General features: G+C 41.8%; 1 protein-coding gene across 4 annotated transcripts in view; it reads right to left on the reverse strand.

Moving 5' to 3' along the window:
• gra (granulito) overlaps window positions 1-18629 on the reverse strand; it is a 102591-nt gene that overhangs the window by 67841 nt on the left and 16121 nt on the right. For all 4 annotated transcript variants that reach the window (XM_048529801.2, XM_048529800.2, XM_059646363.1 and 1 more), the window contains one exon: window positions 17814-17911. In XM_048529801.2, coding sequence (XP_048385758.1) covers window positions 17814-17911 — 98 coding nt within the window. The remainder of the gene's footprint in view (window positions 1-17813; window positions 17912-18629) is intronic.

The following is an 18629-nucleotide window of genomic DNA, read 5'->3' on the forward strand; positions in this document are numbered from 1 at the left end:
CCCTGGAGAGGAGCCTTCTTAAACTGCTACAATCCTTGGGGTTTACGACAATCCAGCGCTGTTTGGAAGGGAAATTCAGGATTTTGATTTAGCAACTATGAAGAATTGGTGATATAGTTTCAAGTCAGAATTATGTGTGGCTTGGAGGGATATTTGCGTATGGTGAGTTTCCAAACATCTAATGATTTTGGCCTAAAGAGCTGTTAGACGTCACTAGTTTGAAAGACACTGTTGAAGGAGTTTTGGTGAGTTGGTGCTTTGCATTTTGTAGATGGTGCACACTGTTGCCATTGGGCATCAGTGGCGAAGGGTATGAATCATAAAAGGGTGAAGGTGATGTTGATTAAGTGGTCTGCTTTGTCTTGCATGGTGTTAATCTTCTCAAGTGTTATTGGGGCTGCACTCATCCAAGCCAGTCGAGACCACGATCCTGATTTGTGCTTTGTAGATGGTGGACAGGTTTTGGGTAGTCACGTGGTGAATTACTTGCCACAGAATTCCTAGCCTCTAAACTGCTATTGCAACTGCAGTATTTATGTGGGTCATCCAGTTCAGTTCCTGATCAACAGTAATCCCCAGGATTTTGATAGCATGGTAATGCCATTGAATGTCAAGAGGTTAGATGGTTAGATTATCTCTTTATGGAGATGGTCATTGCTTGGCATTTGTGTGGCATGACTATTACTTGAAACTTACCAATTCACATCTGGGTGTTATCCAGGTCTCCTGCATTCGGACACACAACACTTCAGATTCTGAAATAGCGTAAATAGTGCTTAACGTTGTGCAATCATCAATGAATATCCTGAAGTTATGATGGAGGAAAAGTCAATGATGAACCAGCTGAAGATAGTTATTCCAAAGACACTGCCCTAAGGAGTTTGTGCATTGATGTTCTGGGGCTGTGATAATTGACCTTCAACAACTACAGCCATCCTCCTTTGTGCTAGGTATGAATCCAACCAGCAAAGAGCATTTTCACTGAATTTGCATTGACACTAGATTAGCTAGGGTTCTTTGATGCCATACTTGGTCAGACTCTGACTTGATGTCCTGCGCAATCACTCTCAATTTGCTTCTTACTAGAATGGGATTGAAATTTATTTTTAGCAATTGTGCTAATCTTTTGCTTCTTGATAATCAGAAAGGAGTAAGTTGAAATAAGAATAAGTGGAATAAATAGATCAGCCACAGTGGCCCAGTCCTGCTCCTAATTTACGTGTTCATATGCTGGCTTTTGCACAAGAGGATTTGACTAAAGGAGCAACTATGTCTTGTTTTCAATGCATAACCTGCTTAAATCATAAAAACCAAAAGAAGTGCAGATGCTGTAAATCGAGAACAAAAACTAAGTTCCCGGAAAAGCTCTGAAAGTCTGACAGCATCTGTGAAGGAGAAAACAGAGTTCATGTTTCGGGTCCAGTGACCCTTCCTCAGAACTGGTGCATTGACTTGATTCATTATCTCAGGATATACTTTCCATGATGAGACCATAAGACATAGAAGCAGAAATTAAGCCATTCAGCCTATCAAGTCTGCCCTGCCATTCAATCATGGCTGATTAGTTTCTCAACCCCATTCTCCCACTTTCTCCCTGTACCACTTGATCCCCTTGACAATCAAGAACCTATATATCTCAGTCTTAAATGTACTCAATGACCTGGCCTGCACAACCTTCTGTGGCAGTGAATTCCATAGATTTGCCACTCTCTGGCTGAAGAAGTTTCTCCTTATCTCCATTCAAAAAGGTCTTCCCTTCACTCTAAGGCTGTGACCTCAGGTCCTAGTCTCTCCTACCAATGGAAGCATCTTCCCAATATTCACTCTGTCCAGGCCATTTAGCATTCTGTAAGTTTCAATTAGGCCCCCCCTCATCCTTCTAAACTCCAATAAGTTTAGTCCCAGAATCCTCAAACATTCCTCATATGTTAAGCTTTCCATTCTCGTGAACCTCCTCTGAACCCGCTCCAGGACCAGTACATCCTTCCTGAGATATGAAGTCCAAAACTGCACACAATTCTCCAAATGTGGCCTAACCACAGCCTTATAAAGCTCAGGAGTACATCCCTGCTTTTATATTAGAGTCATCTCAAAATAAATGCCAACATTGCATTTGCATTCCTGACTGCTGACTCAACCTGCAAGTTTACCTTGAGAGAATCCTGGGCAAGAACTCCCAAGTCTCTTTGCACTTCAGACTTCTGAATTTTCTCCCCATTTAGAAACTAGTCCATGCTTTCATTCTTCTTACCAAAGTGCATGACCTCACACACTTTCCCACACTGTACTCCATCTGTCACTTCTTTGTCCACTCTCCTACCCTGTCCAAATCTTTCTGCAGCCTCCCCACCTCCTCAATACTACCTGTCCCTCCACCTATCTTTTTATCGTCTGCAAATGTAGCCAGAATGCCCACAGTTCCTTCATCTAGATCATTAATGTATGAAGTGAAAAGTTGTGGCCCCAACATTGACCCTTGCGGAACACCACTTCTCATCAGCTGCCATCCTGAAAAAGACCCTTTTATCCCCACTCTCTGCTTTCTGCCAGACAGCCAATCTTCTATCTGTGCCACCAACTAGCCTCTAACACCCTGGGCCCCTATCTTACTCAGCAGCCTACTGTGCAGCACCTTGTCAAAGGCCTTCTTGAAGTCTAGGTAGGTAATATTTATTGGGTCTCCTTGGTCTAGCCTGCTCGTTACTTCCTCAAAGAATTCTAGTAGATTTGTCAGGCATGACCTCCCCTTAATGAAAGCATGCTGACTTTGCCCTATTTTACCATACACTTCCAAATATTCACAATGGACTCCAAAATCTTACCCATGACAAGGTTAGGCTAATTGCCCTGTAATTTTCCATCTTTTGCCTTACTCCCTTTTTAAACAGGGGTGTCACATTAGCAATTTTCCAGTCCTCTGGGACCCTTCCTGAATTGAGCAATTCCTGATAGATCACCACTAATGCTTCCATTGTCTCCTCAGCTATCTCCTTTAGATCTTTGGGGTGTGGTCTGTAGTCCAGGTTATTTATCCACCTTCAGGCCAATCAGTTTTACTAGCACCTTTTTCTTGATGATGGCCAGTAAACTCACCTCTGCCTCCTGGCTCTCTTGAATCTTTGGGAGATTATGCATGTCTTCCACCATGAAGACTGACATGAAATAATTATTCAGTTCCTCAGCCATTTCCTTGTTCCCCACTATTATCTCTCCACCATCATTCTCCAGTGGTCCAATGTCGACTTTTGCCTCTCTTTTGCCCTTTATATATCTAAAGAAACTCTTACAGTCTTCATTTATATTACTGGCTAGCTTACCCTCATATTTAATCTTCTCCCTCCTGATTTCTTATTTTGTTGATCTCTGTTGGTCTTTGTAAGCTTCCAAGTCCTCTGGTCTCACACTGTCCTTCGCCACATTATATGCTTTCTCTTTTGCTTTTATGCTATCCCTGGCTCCCTTAGTCAGCCATGGTTGCCTCATCCTCCTTGTACCATGCTTCTTTTTCCCAGGGATGAATTTTTGCTGTGTCTCCTGAATTACTCCCAGAAACTCCTGCCATTGCTGTTCCACTGTCTGTCCTGATAGGCTCCTCTTCCAGTCAATTCTGCCCAGCTCATCTCTCATACCTCTGTAGTTACCTTTATTCAGAGACTGCACTGTAGGGTCATCCTGGGAAGATGGCACTGTCCTATGAGTAGACTGGATCTATTTTCAGCTTAGAAGAGTGAGAGTTAATCTAATCGAAACTTAAAATTCTTAGAAGGGATAAAAAAGGTAGATGCAGGAAGAATGTTTCCCCTGGCTGGTAATGAGCTAGAACTCACTAGGGATGAAAGAGGTAATTTCTAATCTTTAGAAATCTCTACCCTGGAGAATTGTAGATGCTAAATCATTAAGTGCATGGTAGAGTCAAAAGATTTCTAGAGCTAGTCATATTAATACACTATAGGGATTATAGGTAAATTTTATTGGTGAGGCTAAAAAGGGCGACGGTTGTTTGAGGTTAGTCATCTCAGCTCCAGGACCTCTCTACAGGAGTTCCTCAGAGTAAACATCTTCTAACTAAATGTTAGGGCACATCTCTGAAGAAGGTGGAACTTGAACCCATAACTCCTGGCTCAGATGTAGGGACACTACCACCATGCTAGAAGAACACTTAGCTCCTTACAGTAGTGTATTAAGCCCAATCATCCTCAATTGCTTTATCAAAAGTCTTGTCTCCATCATTAGCTCAGGAGGGGGATACTTACTGATGATCGTACAGTGGGCAGCAATTTTCACAATTTCAGATACTGAAGCAGTCCGCGTTCAAATGCAGTAAGACATGGGCAATATCCAGGTTTGGCTGACAAATTCTAAGTAAAATTACATGACTCATGCCAGGTAATGACAATATCCAACATTAGAGAATCTAACCATCCCTTAGCATTCAGCGGCATTATCATGGCTGAAGCCCCCACTGTAAACATTCTGAGGGTTACTATTGACCAGAAATTGAATTGGACTAGTCATATAAATAACTATGGCTCTCAAAGCAGATCAGAGGTTAGGAATCCTGCAGTAAGTAACTCACCTCCTCAACCCCGCCAAAGCATGTCCACCATTTAGAGATTACAAGTAAGGTGGACGATAGAATATTCCCCACGTGCCTGGATGAGTGCAGCTTCAGCAATAGTCAGGAAACTTGACACTTCCAGAAAGCCTGCTCGATTAGTATTGCATTCACACATATTCACTCACTCCACTACTTACGCTCAGTAGCAGCAGTGTGTAACATCTACAAGATGCACTGTACTGATTGGTAAGGGGAAGGTCAAGTATGATCTTCCCACCTGCTAGATTGATCAGTAGTGCTGCTGTCAAGCCATTCTTCATGTTGGACAATGAAAGTCCCTGTCCAGAGTGCATCTTGTGCCCTTTCCACCCTCAGTGCTTCCCCTAAGTTTTACTCAACATGGAGGAGTGCTGATTCATAACTGAGGGAGGACAGTATGGGAGGACGGCAACCAGCAAGGTTTCCATGTCTTTGTTTAACCTAAAGCGATGAGACTTCATAAGGTCTGGAGTCAATGTTGAGGACTCCCAGGCAAAAGCAGAAGGAGACTCCTGATGACCAGATTGTCCAGAATCAAGGGTCGCAGACTTAGGATACTGGATAGGCCATTTAGGACTGCGATGAGGAGAAATCTCTTCACCAAGAGAATGGTGATCCAGTGGAATTCTCCACCACAGAATATGGTTGAGGCCAAAACATTGCACATTTTCAAGAAGGCATTAGATACAGTTCTTGGGGTTAAGGGAATCAATGTGAAAAAAACAGGAATAGGCTACTGATTTTAATGATCAGTCATGATCGTACCAAATATTGCAGCCGGCTCAAAGTGCAAAATAGCCTACTCCTACACAACTTCCTACTTTCTTAAAGATACCATGACAGGTTGAAAGAGCACTTAACAAAACACACAGCATCCTAGACTTTACTAATAGGGGCAAAGAGCATAAAAACAAGGAATTGTTAACCTTGAACAGTACACTGGTTCAGCCTCAACTAGTGTTACGCAGTAATCTGGATGCCACACATTAGGAAATACATTAAGGCATCAGAAAGTGCACTGAAAAGAATCACAAGAATGTCTCCAGAAATGACAAACTTAATTATGTGAATATGTCGGAGAAGGTTGAAAGAGATTTCAAAGGTTTTAAAAGTCATGAGGGATCTCAGCAGAACAGAAATGAAAGAAATGTTTCCTTGAAGGAGTGAGAACAAAATGGTATAAATTTAAGGAAATCAGTAAAAAAAAGTGATGAGGAAAAAAAAAGATGAGCAGTTGTTGGCATTGTGAATGCATTGTCTTTGTGTGAGGTACAGACATGTTCAACTGAAGCACACAAGGATATTCACTAACTTAAAATTCAGAACCTGTAGGGCTATGGGCAGTTGGTGGGTGAATGGCTTGAAACAAATTGCTCCTTTGGAGAGCTGGCAGAGACAATAATTTTGTTTTTGCTTCAACAATCTTGAGTGGAGATTACGTTAGATTTAGTATTGTACAAGAGTCAGAGTTAGTTATCGGATCATTTTTAAAAATTAACTGGGAAAGAATGATCATAATACAGGTAATTTCATACAAAATTTGCAGAAAGTAAACCAATCATAATTAAGAATCTTACATTTAAACAAAAGCATTGATATAGTTGAGTGTTGAACTGGCTAAAGTTGATTGGGTGTATAGATAAAAAGATGGAAAATAAAGAGTACCATTTTTTAAACATTGAAAACATTCAATAAAAATACAGTCCATCGAAAAGCAAAAACTCGATGAGAAAAATACATCCATAGCTTACTAAGGAGATTAAGGATGGTGCAGTATTAGATTAAAAGTAGGGGTTTAAATATTGTAAGAAAAGTGGGTGTGTTCTAGAAACCATCAAAAATCAACCAGAACATTGAAAAGGAGAAAAAACATTCAACGGTACTCCCATCATTATCAGTCCTACAGGTACGGAAAATCCACCAGATGAGGTAGCACAGAGTCAACAAAGACTTTGCATTCCATGAAGTCTCATAGTATTAAGTCAAACATGGGTGAAGAAACCTCCTCGATTATCTGCTATCATCCTCAGCTTACAAATGAGCAATCCTCCACATTGAGCACCAATTGGAAAAGATCTGAGAGTGGGAACAGCATAGGTTTCCTCTAGTTAAGGGACTTCAACATCCATCACTAAGAGTGAATTGACAGCAGCACCACTGATCAGCCTGGCAGAATCTGAAAGGGGGCAACTGCTAAACGGGTCTATAATAGGTGGTGAGAGAACTGCAAAAGGGAAAAACTTACCTGATCCTCATGTAGAAGGGCCAGGTAGATAATCCATCTCGGCCTCCAGCATCATAGTTAATATTAATAACTTTAGTTAATTTATTTTATGCCACAATTAATGAAGAAATGTTTGAAGATACTAAACACTAGCAATTTTCTGCCAACAGTATTGAAAACTTGTACTTCAAAATTAGACCACCCCAACCTATTTGAGTTTAACTACAATATTAGCATTTACCCTGCAATACAAAAAATCATCTAGGTTTGTCCTGTGTGTGATAACGTCAATTGTAATCTGGCAAAACAAGCCCCATGTCTACTCTTGATCAAAGTGATAGAAGGGTCATCGACAGTGATATCAAGTGGCACAATTCTTAGCCTACATCCTGCTCTTATAATCAGTATTTATATAGCTAGCCCAGTTCAGTCTCTGAACAGTGGTAGTCACCAGAATGTTGATAGTTGGAGATTCAGTGTTGGAACATAAATACTCATTAAGTTGAAATGTCCACAACACAGACAAAAGACTAGCTGAGGAATTTGACACTGCTGTCAGCAGAAACACCTAAATGAGAACCTCTTCATCAAACAGGGGATTTCTAGTCATGGACTATGAGCCATGGCCTTTCTACGTCAGCCATCAGGGCTTGGGAATGGTAACTGACAATGAGCAGACATAAGCTTTACTGGTACCATAAGTTTTGTGTAATTAACAATTCCTTTCAAAACAAACTATGCCACAAGATGACATTCTGGGGAGATGGTGGCATTGTGGCCATTTCCCTAGACGGCTAACACATAACCTCATGTCAGTGTTCTGGGTATACACGTTCGATCCTGTAGATTCAGTAAAAAATCTAGCATTAAAAGCCAGCTCAATGGTGGCCGTGATTTTGAATAAAAACCCACCAGATTTAATAGTGCCCATCCTTACCTGTAGTTGCCTCTCAACTGACCCCTGGGCAATAAATGCTGAGCTAGTCAGTGACACTCAAAATCCCATAAACAAATAGATATTTTTCAATTAAACTGTTCGGAGATATTATTAGACACCTCTTGAGTAGGTGCGGATTTGAACTCAGACCTCCTGGTTCAGAGGTAGAGACATGTCACTATACCACAAGAACTCCTCACCCCCCCAGAAACATACCGTTAGTTGTGGGGTTGGATTGTAGGTGGTGGAAGTGGCAGAGAATGAGATGCTGGATGTCAAGGTTGGTGGGGCCGTATGTGAGGTCAAGGAGGATTCTGTCTTTATTTTTGTTGGTGGGAGGGGGTTTGAGGGCAGAAGTGCAGGAAATACAAGAGATACAGTTGAGGTCATTTTGATCACTGGAGGAAGGAGGTTGCAGTCCTTGAAATAGGAGAACATCTTGGATGTCCGGGAGTGAACACTCCATCTTGGGAGCAGATAGGGCGGAGGCGGAGGAATTGGGAGTAGAAGTCACATTCTTGCAGGACGGTGGGTGAGAGGAGGTATAGTCTGCTCCCAAGATGGAGCATTTCACTCCCAACAGTTCCTTAATTTGATTGAACACCAGTATTTAAAGAATGGAACATCCTCCAAGAAACAATCTACAATGCCACACCATCAACATATCAGAAGCATGAATTTTTAAAAATTGACTGGTTTGAGGTCAATATTGCAGTGATAGAACCCGTCATTAACGCCATGCAGTCTACTCTAATTACAGGGCCAGGGACCCAGGTTCAATTCCACCATCAAGTGACTGTCGATGTGGAGTTTGCACATTCTCCCCGTGTCAGCGTGGACTTCCTCCAAGTGCTCTGGTTTCCTCCAACAGTCCAAAGATGTGCAGGTTAGGTGGATTGGACATGCTTAATTGCCTGCAGTGTTCAGGAATGCGTAGATTCGGTGGGGTATGGCGGATGGGTCTGGGTGGCATGCTGTAAGGGTCGGTGTGGACTTGTTGGGCTGAAGGGCCTGTTTCCACTCTCTAGGTATTCTATGATCTATTCTAATTACAAGAGAGATCGAAGTGAGAAGATTCAACATACTAAGCAACACTCAAAGTCAAGTCCAACAAACTGTTAGGTGGCACACCAATGGCAATAACTTTGCATAATGTCCAGATGTTCTTTGACAAAGGGAATGCTAGATGCACACATGAAAGAATTAAAAAAGTTTGTTTAGAATATCATTTTCTTAGCCAATAAAGATAGGGTAAGATATCACTAACTGCAATAAAAGGTTGGAAAAATGAACAATTATTTTGTTGAATTGCCACCAACTGTGTCATAGTGGACAAACTGAATGAGAGAGTCCTTAATATAGTACAGAGAATTAGAGATTTTCTTTTTGGAGAAAGTGAATATTTGATACAGTTGCATAAAGTTATGACAGGCTTGAGTAAGGTGGGTAAACAAAAGCTGTTCCCATTACTGGATCACACAAGGACTAGGAAACCAGATTATAAATTTCAGGCAAGAAATGCAGGGGAGTTTCTTTCATAACAATTAGTCATAACCTGGAGCTTGTTGTCCAGGAGATTGGAGGCAAGGCTGACAAATAATTTCAAAAGTAAACTGGACAGTCAGTCATACGGGTAACAGAACAGGAAAACACCCATTGGCTCATCGAGTCTAAGCTAGTCAAAACAACCACCTAACTATTCTAATCCTATTTTCTGGCCTTGTCTGTTACGGCATTGCAAGTGCACATGTAAATGCACTTAAATGTTAAGGGTTTCTGCCTCTACCGCCATTGCAATGAGTTCCAGGTTCCCACCACCCTCCATGTGAAGGATTTTTTTCCTCACATCCCCTTTAAACCTCCTGCCTCTCACCTAAAATTTGCAGCCACTGGTCATTGATCCCTCCACTAAGGGGAAACATTCCTTCTTGTCTATCCTATTTATACCCTTTACAATTTTATGAATCTTAATCTTGTTTCATCCCCCACCATCCCCCCAATCTCCTCTGCTCCAAGGGAAACAACACCAGTCTATCCAAGATTACAAAGTGTGGGGCTAGATGAACACAGCCCCACACTTTGTTATCTTGGATTCTCCAGCATCTGCAGTTCCCATTATCCCCAGTCTATCCAATCTCTCCATTAGACCATAAGAAACCCGAAGAGAAGTAAAGGATGAAGAGGGCTGTTTGATCCTTTGAGCCTGCTCTGCCATTTAATAGGATCATGGCTATTCTGAAATTCCTCATGTCCGCTTTCCTGCACTCTTCCTGTAATCTTGGACTTCCCAACTGATGGGAGTCTTTGAACCCAATGAAATAATGTTGTTCCTTAAAAAAAATGGGCCAAAACTACTCTTAATACTCCACATGTGGTCTATATCTAAGGATGAGAGGAACCCTATCACTGTTGCAGGAGTGAAGAGCGGGAATAAGGTCGGAAGTACAGGAAATAGGTCTGACCTAGTTGAGGGCCCTGTCGATAAAGGTGTTGGGGAATCCTCAGTTGAGGAAGAGGGTGGACATTTGGGAGACTGCCTTATCGAAGTTGGCCTCTTCTGAACATACACGATGGAGACAGAGGAACTAAGAGAACAGGATGGAGTCTTTACAGAAAGCGGGGTGCTAGGATGTATAGTCCAGGTAACTGTGGAAGTCAGTGGGTTTATAATGGATATTAGTGGCCAGTCTAGCTACAGAAATGGAGAAAGAGATATTGAGGAAGGGAAGAGAGGAGTCAGAAATAGACCAGGTGAAAGTGTGCGCAGGGTGGAAATTGGAAGCAAAGTCAATGAGCTTTTCCAATTTCGGATTAGAGGGGGAAGCAGCACCAATGCCATCATTGATATATCAGAGAAAGAGTTGTGGGTGGGGTTCAGAACTGAACTGGAACAAGCAATGGTCCATGTACCCCATGAGGAGACAGGCATAACTGGAGCCCATGCCATACCTCTGACCTGAAGAAAATGAGTGGATTTAGAAGGGAAGTTGTTGAGAGTGAGGATGAGCTCAGCAAAGGAGAGGAAGGTGGTGGTGTGCAGGGACGATTCAAGCCTTTGCTCCAGGAAGAAGTGGAGAGCCTTAAGATCATCCGGGTAGAGAATGCACGTGTAAAGGGATTGCATGTCCATGGTAAAGAGGAGATGGCCAGAGCCTACAAACTCCATGCACTTGGAGCTAACTCTGACTTTGCTGTTAAGCCTGCCAATAAGGGTGGTGCTGTTGTAGTCTGGCATACTGACCTCTACGTTGCAGAGGCTCAGCACTAGCTCTCAGATCCCTCTTTCTATCTTCCCCTGGACTATGACCCCATCATGACACGTCAGGCTATTGTATCGACTACGGTAACTGATCTCATTTCATCTGGTGATCTCCCCAAGCTGCCTCCAAGCTAACAATCCCCCAGATGCCCACAGTTCGCTTCTATCTCCTTCCTAAAATCTACAAATAGGACTGTGCTGCAGACCCATTGTTTCCGCTTGCTCCTGCCCCACAGAATTTATCTCTTCCTACCTTGACTCAGTCTTTTCTCCCCGGTCCATTCCCTGCCCAAGTACAGCCATCATTCCTCTAACGCTTTACACCAGTTTCAAAATTTCCAGTTTGCCCGCTCCTGCTGTCTGCTCTTCACGAAGGATGTGCAATCCTTTTACAAGTCCATCCCCAATCAGGATGATTGCTTCTTCCTGGAGCAAAGGCCTGAATCGTCTCCACCCGCCAACACCCTCCTCCATTTGACTGAACTCATCCTCACCCTCAATAATTTCTCTTTTAGATCCTCTCATTTTCTTCAGGTCAGAGGGGTAGCCATGGGTACCTGCATGGGCCCCAGTTATGCCTGTCTCTTCAAAGGGTACATGGAACATTGCTTGTTCCAGTCCTATTCCAGCCTCCACCCACAACTTTTTCTCCATTAAGTTGATGATATCATTGGTGCAGCTTCCCTCTCTTGTCCGGAATTGGAAAAGTCCATCGACTTTGTTTCCAATTTCCATCCTGCGCTCCCTTTCATCTTGTCTATCTCCGAGTCCCCCGTTCCCTTCCTTGACATCTGTGTTTTCATTTCTACGGTTAGACTGGCCATTAATATCCACCACCTTCCATAGCTACCTGGACTATATATTCTCACATTCTGCTTCCTGTAAAGACTCTACCCTATTCTCTCAGTTCCACTGTCTCCATCGCATATGTTCAGATCAGGCCAACTTCAACAAGGTAGCCTCTGAATATCCATCTTCTTCAACCAAGAATTCCCCAGCAGCATTGTTGACAGGGCCCTCAACCGGGTCCGACCCATCTCCTGCACTTCTACCCTCCACCACCTCTTCCATCCTGCAACAGCAATAGGTTTTCCCTTGTCCTACCTAGCATCCACATCCAGAAGATCATGAGATGCAGTTTCTACCAAATCCAGCAAGATGCCACCACCAGACACATATTCCCCTCCCCTCCCTTGTCTACCTTCGTAGGGATGTCCTGGAGGGTACAGTCCTGGTCCACTCTTCCTTCGCCTCTCTCCCCTACCCATCCCAAAACCCACACACCCACTCCCCCAACTGCTCCTGCACCCCACCTTCGAGAGCCTCATGGCACCTTCCCCTGCCACCGGTGAAGATGTAACACCTACCTATTTTATATCCTCCTTCCCCAGTATCCAAGGATCCAAGCATACCTTCCAGGTGAAGCAACACTTCACCTGCACTTCCCAGAATCTAGTCTAACTGCATTCACTGCTCACAATGTGGTCTCTTCTACATTAGGGAAACGAAGCAGAGACTGGGTGACTGCTTCGCGGAACATTTCTGTTCAGCTCACAAAAAAGACCCTGAGCTTCCAAGTACCTGCCATTTTAATATACCACCCTGTTCCCTGGCCAACGTCTCTCTTTCAGGCTTGCTGCAATGATCCAAAGCATGTCAGCGCAGGCTGGAAGAATAACACCTCATTTTCCACTTGGAGACACTGCAGCCCTCTGGACTCAATATCGAGTTCAATAATTTTAGGGCATAAACTCTTCTATGTCCTCGCCCCCTGCCCCATACACCAGGCCTTGTTATCACATAGCCTGTCTTTACACAACTACCTATTGTCAGTCACTAACGGTGCCTATTAACAGCCATCCAATCCTCCTAGCCAGATCATTATCAACTCCTTTGTCTATCCAACTGCTCTTCTCTCTCAGGCTCTATCCCCACCTATTGAAAACTCCCAAATTCCCACCCCCTCCTTATCTTCTGCATAAAAAACTTAGTTTCCCTCATTACCATCAGTTCTGAGGAAGGGTCACCAGACCTGAAACATTAATTCTGAATTTTTCTTCACAAATGGTGCCAGACTTGCTGAGCTATTCCAGTGATAGCAGGAACTGCAGATGCTGGAGAATCTGAGATAACAAGGTGTAGAGTTGGATGAACACGGCAGGCCAAGCAGCATCAGAGGAGTAGGAAGGCTGATGTTTCAGGCCTAGACCCTTCTTCAGCTATTCCAGCAACTTCTGTTTCTGTTGTGAGTCTTTAAGAGATGTTCCAATAGTGTCTCACCAGTCAGATGATAGCCACCCACAAAGAACTCTGTCATCATGCTCATCTCCTGCAAGCTGTGTAACTGGAACCTCCAAAGAAGGACTTGAGTATGTTGTGGGCTTTAAGCAAATAGCTCTTTGGAGGATGGGAAGACAATGTTGAACAGAAAATTGGTCCATCTTCACTGCACCTGTGGGAATGGAATCTTACTCTTCTCCCTGATAGCCTCCACTATTGGCTCCAGGAGGGCATTAATAAAGAAATGGACAATCTTGCCTCAGGTACCAAGTCTCTGACTCTCCTGTGACAGTGTGTTTCTCTGGTGTTGTGAAAAGTTTTGATGCTGTCAGCAGACTTCTCATTTTGGATAATATCAGCAGCTTTAGGATAGCCAAGTTGTGGAACCAAGATCAATCCTGTACTTTATCTGCCACACCTCTGTTCCCATTCCTGCTCGTGGGCAGCCAACCCATTAATCATCAATTGAAGACTCACTTCCAAACATTACAGTTTAATCACTTTCCCAGTCACACTTGCCTGCCCATGAGCAAAGATAAAATCAATACCACTTCTAACCTCGGAGATCCATCAGCCTCCTGATGGAAATTATTCAAGCAACTCTTTTCCCTCACTGATGCTACACAATATCTCCACCTCAATCTCTAGCTGAACAACTCTGAGAAGTCATCCCTTGAGAAAGAAGCATTTATTGCAGATATGGCAATTTGGAATGGTGATGATCTTCCCCAACCTCTCTCATGCTGCTCTTGCAACCCTGTTTTCATGAGGCTGTCCACACAATGATCATATTCAGTTATTGTTACCATTTGACTAACCTTCTAGTAAATCTCTTTCCAATGTCTCAGTATACTTCCCAAAGTGTGGTCCAACATTGACTACAATATTTTAAATGCCGTTAACTCACTGTTTAAAAATGGTTTAGCATAATTAATTCATTTTTGATCTCATCATTTTAATGATAAAATCAAGAATCCCTCATGCTTTCTTAACAGCTTTGTCGACTAGCCCTTTTCAAAAATCCAATTGTGTACCAGGTGTCTTTTCCTATGTCAATTTTAAAATATGTATTACCTTCATTGTTTTGACTCTCCACATTCTGCCTATAAAAATGACTCATTTAACAATGTGCTACTTTAAATTTCATTTGTCACCATCACCAGAATATTAATGAGATTTTTAGAGGTATTAGGGGTTTGACTGGGTAAAAAACTAAGAACTACCTTAAGCACCACACAGAATGATGACTGCATGTGAACCTGAGGGGAGTACAGCTCAGGATCTTGAAGAAGTAACATCAAAGTCCTCCTGCCAGTCTCTGAAACAATGTCTATCATATCAATGTAACCTGTGGCTAAAGTGTAGTTAACAGGAAGTAATTTATTATGAGCGTATCTGCCACTTAAACTGGTAAGTAGTTGTCCTCTACCACACAAGACCAAACAGGCCTTTAGATCCCCATTATTCAAGAGAATGGTGGCAGTAAACTGACTAGTCAATGAGATACAGACTGAATTTAGCTGCAGATGCATGACAGGCAGTGGTTCAGATTTGATTTGACTTGTCACATTAAATGGTGAGCAGTGGTATGCATTTCTACTGGCTCATATATTTTATCACTCAGAATAGTTAGATAATTGGTTGCTGAGTAATCTTGTTCACACTTGTTTTCTGAATAAATTGTGCTGGGGGTGGTAATGTCTTCTCCACTGACATTACATGAAAATGCAGCAAGGTAATGTAAAATGTCTTGCTTTATTTGCTCAGCACCTCATGATCACTAATTTGATACATTCGAACCCTTGCTGATTTTTCATTACTTTTCTTCTTTTACCAATTTTGGTATGGAGCTGTGGACTGAGAACTGCAAGCAAAAAATTATCTTTGGACTGTTGGGCAACAGCTTGTGTTAAAAAGAAACAGATCAAACAAATTGTGTTTGTTTGATGCGCCAGGCTTAGAAGTTAACTACAGGTTGGGTCTTGACCACAAGGTTCTACAGACACTTCAACACCATAGCAGTATGTTTAAACAGATACCGATGTTGGATATGAATGAGGTCAGTACCTAAGAATTGGTTCCAACAAGTCCAGAAGAGACTTTATGCTCAAGCAAATGGCAGATGTTGACTAATGTAACTGGGCCATTATGGGGAGATGATCAGACTGACCGAGATTAACCAGTGAATTTGAACTAGGTTTTGAAATGTGTTTTCTGGGAGAATGAGTTTGGCTGGTAACGCAAAAGCATGAAGATTGAAAATTCCCTGCCTAACCTCCTGCTTATCAGCTATTGGAAGTTCAAGGAATAGAAACTGGGTTATAAGTAACACTGCCTTCTTCTAAGTGAACCGCAAAGATGGCTCTAATTTACACAGAGTCAAAGAGATGTATAGCATGGAAACAGACCGTTTGGTCCAACTCATCCATGTCAACCAGGCATCCTGTATAAATCTTGACCCATTTGTCACCATTTGGCCCATATCCCTCTAAACTTTTCCTATTCATAAACTTATCCAGATACAATTATGCCATTTGAAAAGGTATCTGCCTCCACCACTTCCTCGGGCAGTTCGTTCCATACATGTACCAAGCTCTGTGGGAAAAGGTTGTCCCTTAGGTCATTTTTAAGTCTTTCCCCTCTCACCTTAAATCTAGGCCCTCTAGTTTTGGCCTCCCCACTGCAGGGAAAAGACCTCGCCTATTTACTCTATCCATGCCCCCATAATTTTATAAACCTCAACAAATGTCACCCTTCAGCCTCTGACGGTCCAGGGAAAATAGTCCCAAGCTAGTCAGCCTCTCTCTATAGCTCTAGTCCTCTAACCCTGGCCACATCCTCATAAATCTTTTCCGAACCCTTTCTAGTTTCACAACAGCCTTCCTGTAGCAAGGAGATCAGAATTGCACACAATACTCAAAAGTGGTCGAACCAGTATCCTGAACAGCTGCAACATAGCCTCCCAACTCCAATACTCAATAAACTGACTGAATATAGGAAAGCATACCAAATGGCTTCTTCATTATCCTGTCTATCCACGACGCCACTTTCAAGGAACTATGAACCTGCACTCCGAGGTCTCTTTGCTCAGCAGCACTCTCCAGGACCTTACCATTAATTGTATAGGTCCTGCCCTGATTTGCATTTCCAAAATGCAACACTTCACATTGATCTAAATTAAGCTCCATCTGCGACTCCTCAGCCCATTGGCCCGTCTGATCAAGATCCCATTGGACTCTGAGGTAACCTTCTTTGGTGTCCACTTCTCAGAAAATCAACCAAGAAATTATGATCCATGCCTGTGGAACAAAGCATCATGAAAGCCACTTCAGTAATTTGGTCAGTTTTGATTTTTTTTTGACCTTGTTTTTATAGCTGTCTTTTGTGGGAATGGGGCTGAAAACAAAGGTTATTATGTTTATACACAGGCAATTAGGTTTTTGTTATTTAATTTTGCTTTGCTAAGGTTACTTGTTGTTAATAATTTGTTAACTCTTACAAACTATAAACCAACATCAATTACTGATTATTCATAGTTTCTGGGATTGATTATTTCAAAAAAGGGGTGGTTAGGAACCATTCAGGTGAATTTTGTGGATCTTTTAAGATTTTCGTTTTACTGTGTCGCAAATACAGAGGCAGAAAGGCTGATTTGTTTCAGCTGTCTGTCTTCAAGTAATAACAAATAGTACATACGATATATTCTGTTAGACTGCTTGAGTGTGAATAGTTGGGTGATAAATGTGATGTGGGTCACTCCCCAGAGCACACATCTGGAAACAGTTTGAAAGTGGACTAAGGTCCATTGTCAGATATCATCTGCTCTGGGACATTGAACAAAATAAAAATAGTGCCCATCATATCAGCAGCTCTCTATGCCAATAAGTTAAACAAAAGGAAATTTTAAATATTCTCCGTATACACAAACTTCCCTCTTGTCTAAATAAAACTATTCACCACAATACTACTTCCTCAAGTTATGTAGCCAAGAAACCTTGAATGCCATGAGCTTCAAATTTGCTAACAAGTCTATTGTGTAGCACTTCAAACACCAATTCAAAGCTCGTATGCACAACAACCGAACTATTCATCTATCCTCTCTGTTGCTTGATCAAACAACTCATCAAATAAGTTGAATACTACTTGCCTTTAATAAATTGATACAGGCTTTCACATTGTTATTTTAATGTCAAAGTTGTTTTAAACAATGTGTACATTTGCAGTTTTCAATTCCATATCTAGAAAGGACTGGAAGACTTACAATTAATGAATTATAATTATCATTCAAATCCAAAAAATCCCATCAAATCTGAAATCACTATGGTTTGTTTTAGAATAAGTCAAGGCATCTTTCTGATGTTGAAATATACTGTTGATCTGTTTCGTAATTTTGAAAATTACATCAGGGAGTAAGCTCTGCAAGTTTATTTACAAATAATCTTGTATAGATGAGTATAAAACACTCTGGAATAGTTAAAAATGCTCTACAGATGTTGTAAACTGTGACACATCTTACCTAGTTCAGTAGATAAACGATGTAATGGTCTTGCTGGTTTGAGGGATTTGCGAATTACTGGCACCTTCCTGGTGGTATCCATGATTATTGGAGAGATCCTGTTTATAAAACTTGTAGTTTTTAAACCATGTATTAAAACCATTAGGTCAATCTAATGAATGCAAGAGTCAAATCATAAATATTGTGCAGCACTGTAGAACTTATAGTATGCCACAAACATTATTTGAATATCACACTTATCAAAATACTGAACATTTTATATTCAAATTTGGTTCCTCCATAGAAATTTTTGTGGCTTTTGTAGCATTTTAGCTCTTAAGATCATTAAGGCACAACTTCTGCTGTGCAAGATAATGGCTTCAAGTGTCTCACTATATTGTTGTGCCACATTTTTGAAAAACAATTGAAGGTAAATCCTGTAGCATTGCATTTTACTTCTTAAAATGCCTAACTAACTTAAGTGCACGCCTACCACAATACAGCTAGCTTTTCTTTCGTTGATCTACAGCGAAAACGCAGTTAGAAAAACTCTAAAATTATCAGAGCTGTGAATGCGAGTTATGTTTATGATTGCAATACACTGAGTTTCAAATCTCAGCCTACTCCTGGAGAAGGAAAACTGAGGTCATCCATTACCCATACTGCGTGCACATATCCTAAATAGCTATTTTTAGAGAAGCATTTTCATAGGAAAGTACGATAAATTTGAAGAGAAGTTAAAATACTATGCTTCGGGTGCTGGAAAGTGGGATCAGAGAGAGTGGCCAGTTTATTCAGAGAGCAGGTACAATGGTACTAATTGCCTCTATTGCAACT

This window comes from Stegostoma tigrinum, chromosome 5 (assembly GCF_030684315.1).
Source record: "Stegostoma tigrinum isolate sSteTig4 chromosome 5, sSteTig4.hap1, whole genome shotgun sequence".
NCBI lineage: Eukaryota > Metazoa > Chordata > Chondrichthyes > Orectolobiformes > Stegostomatidae > Stegostoma > Stegostoma tigrinum.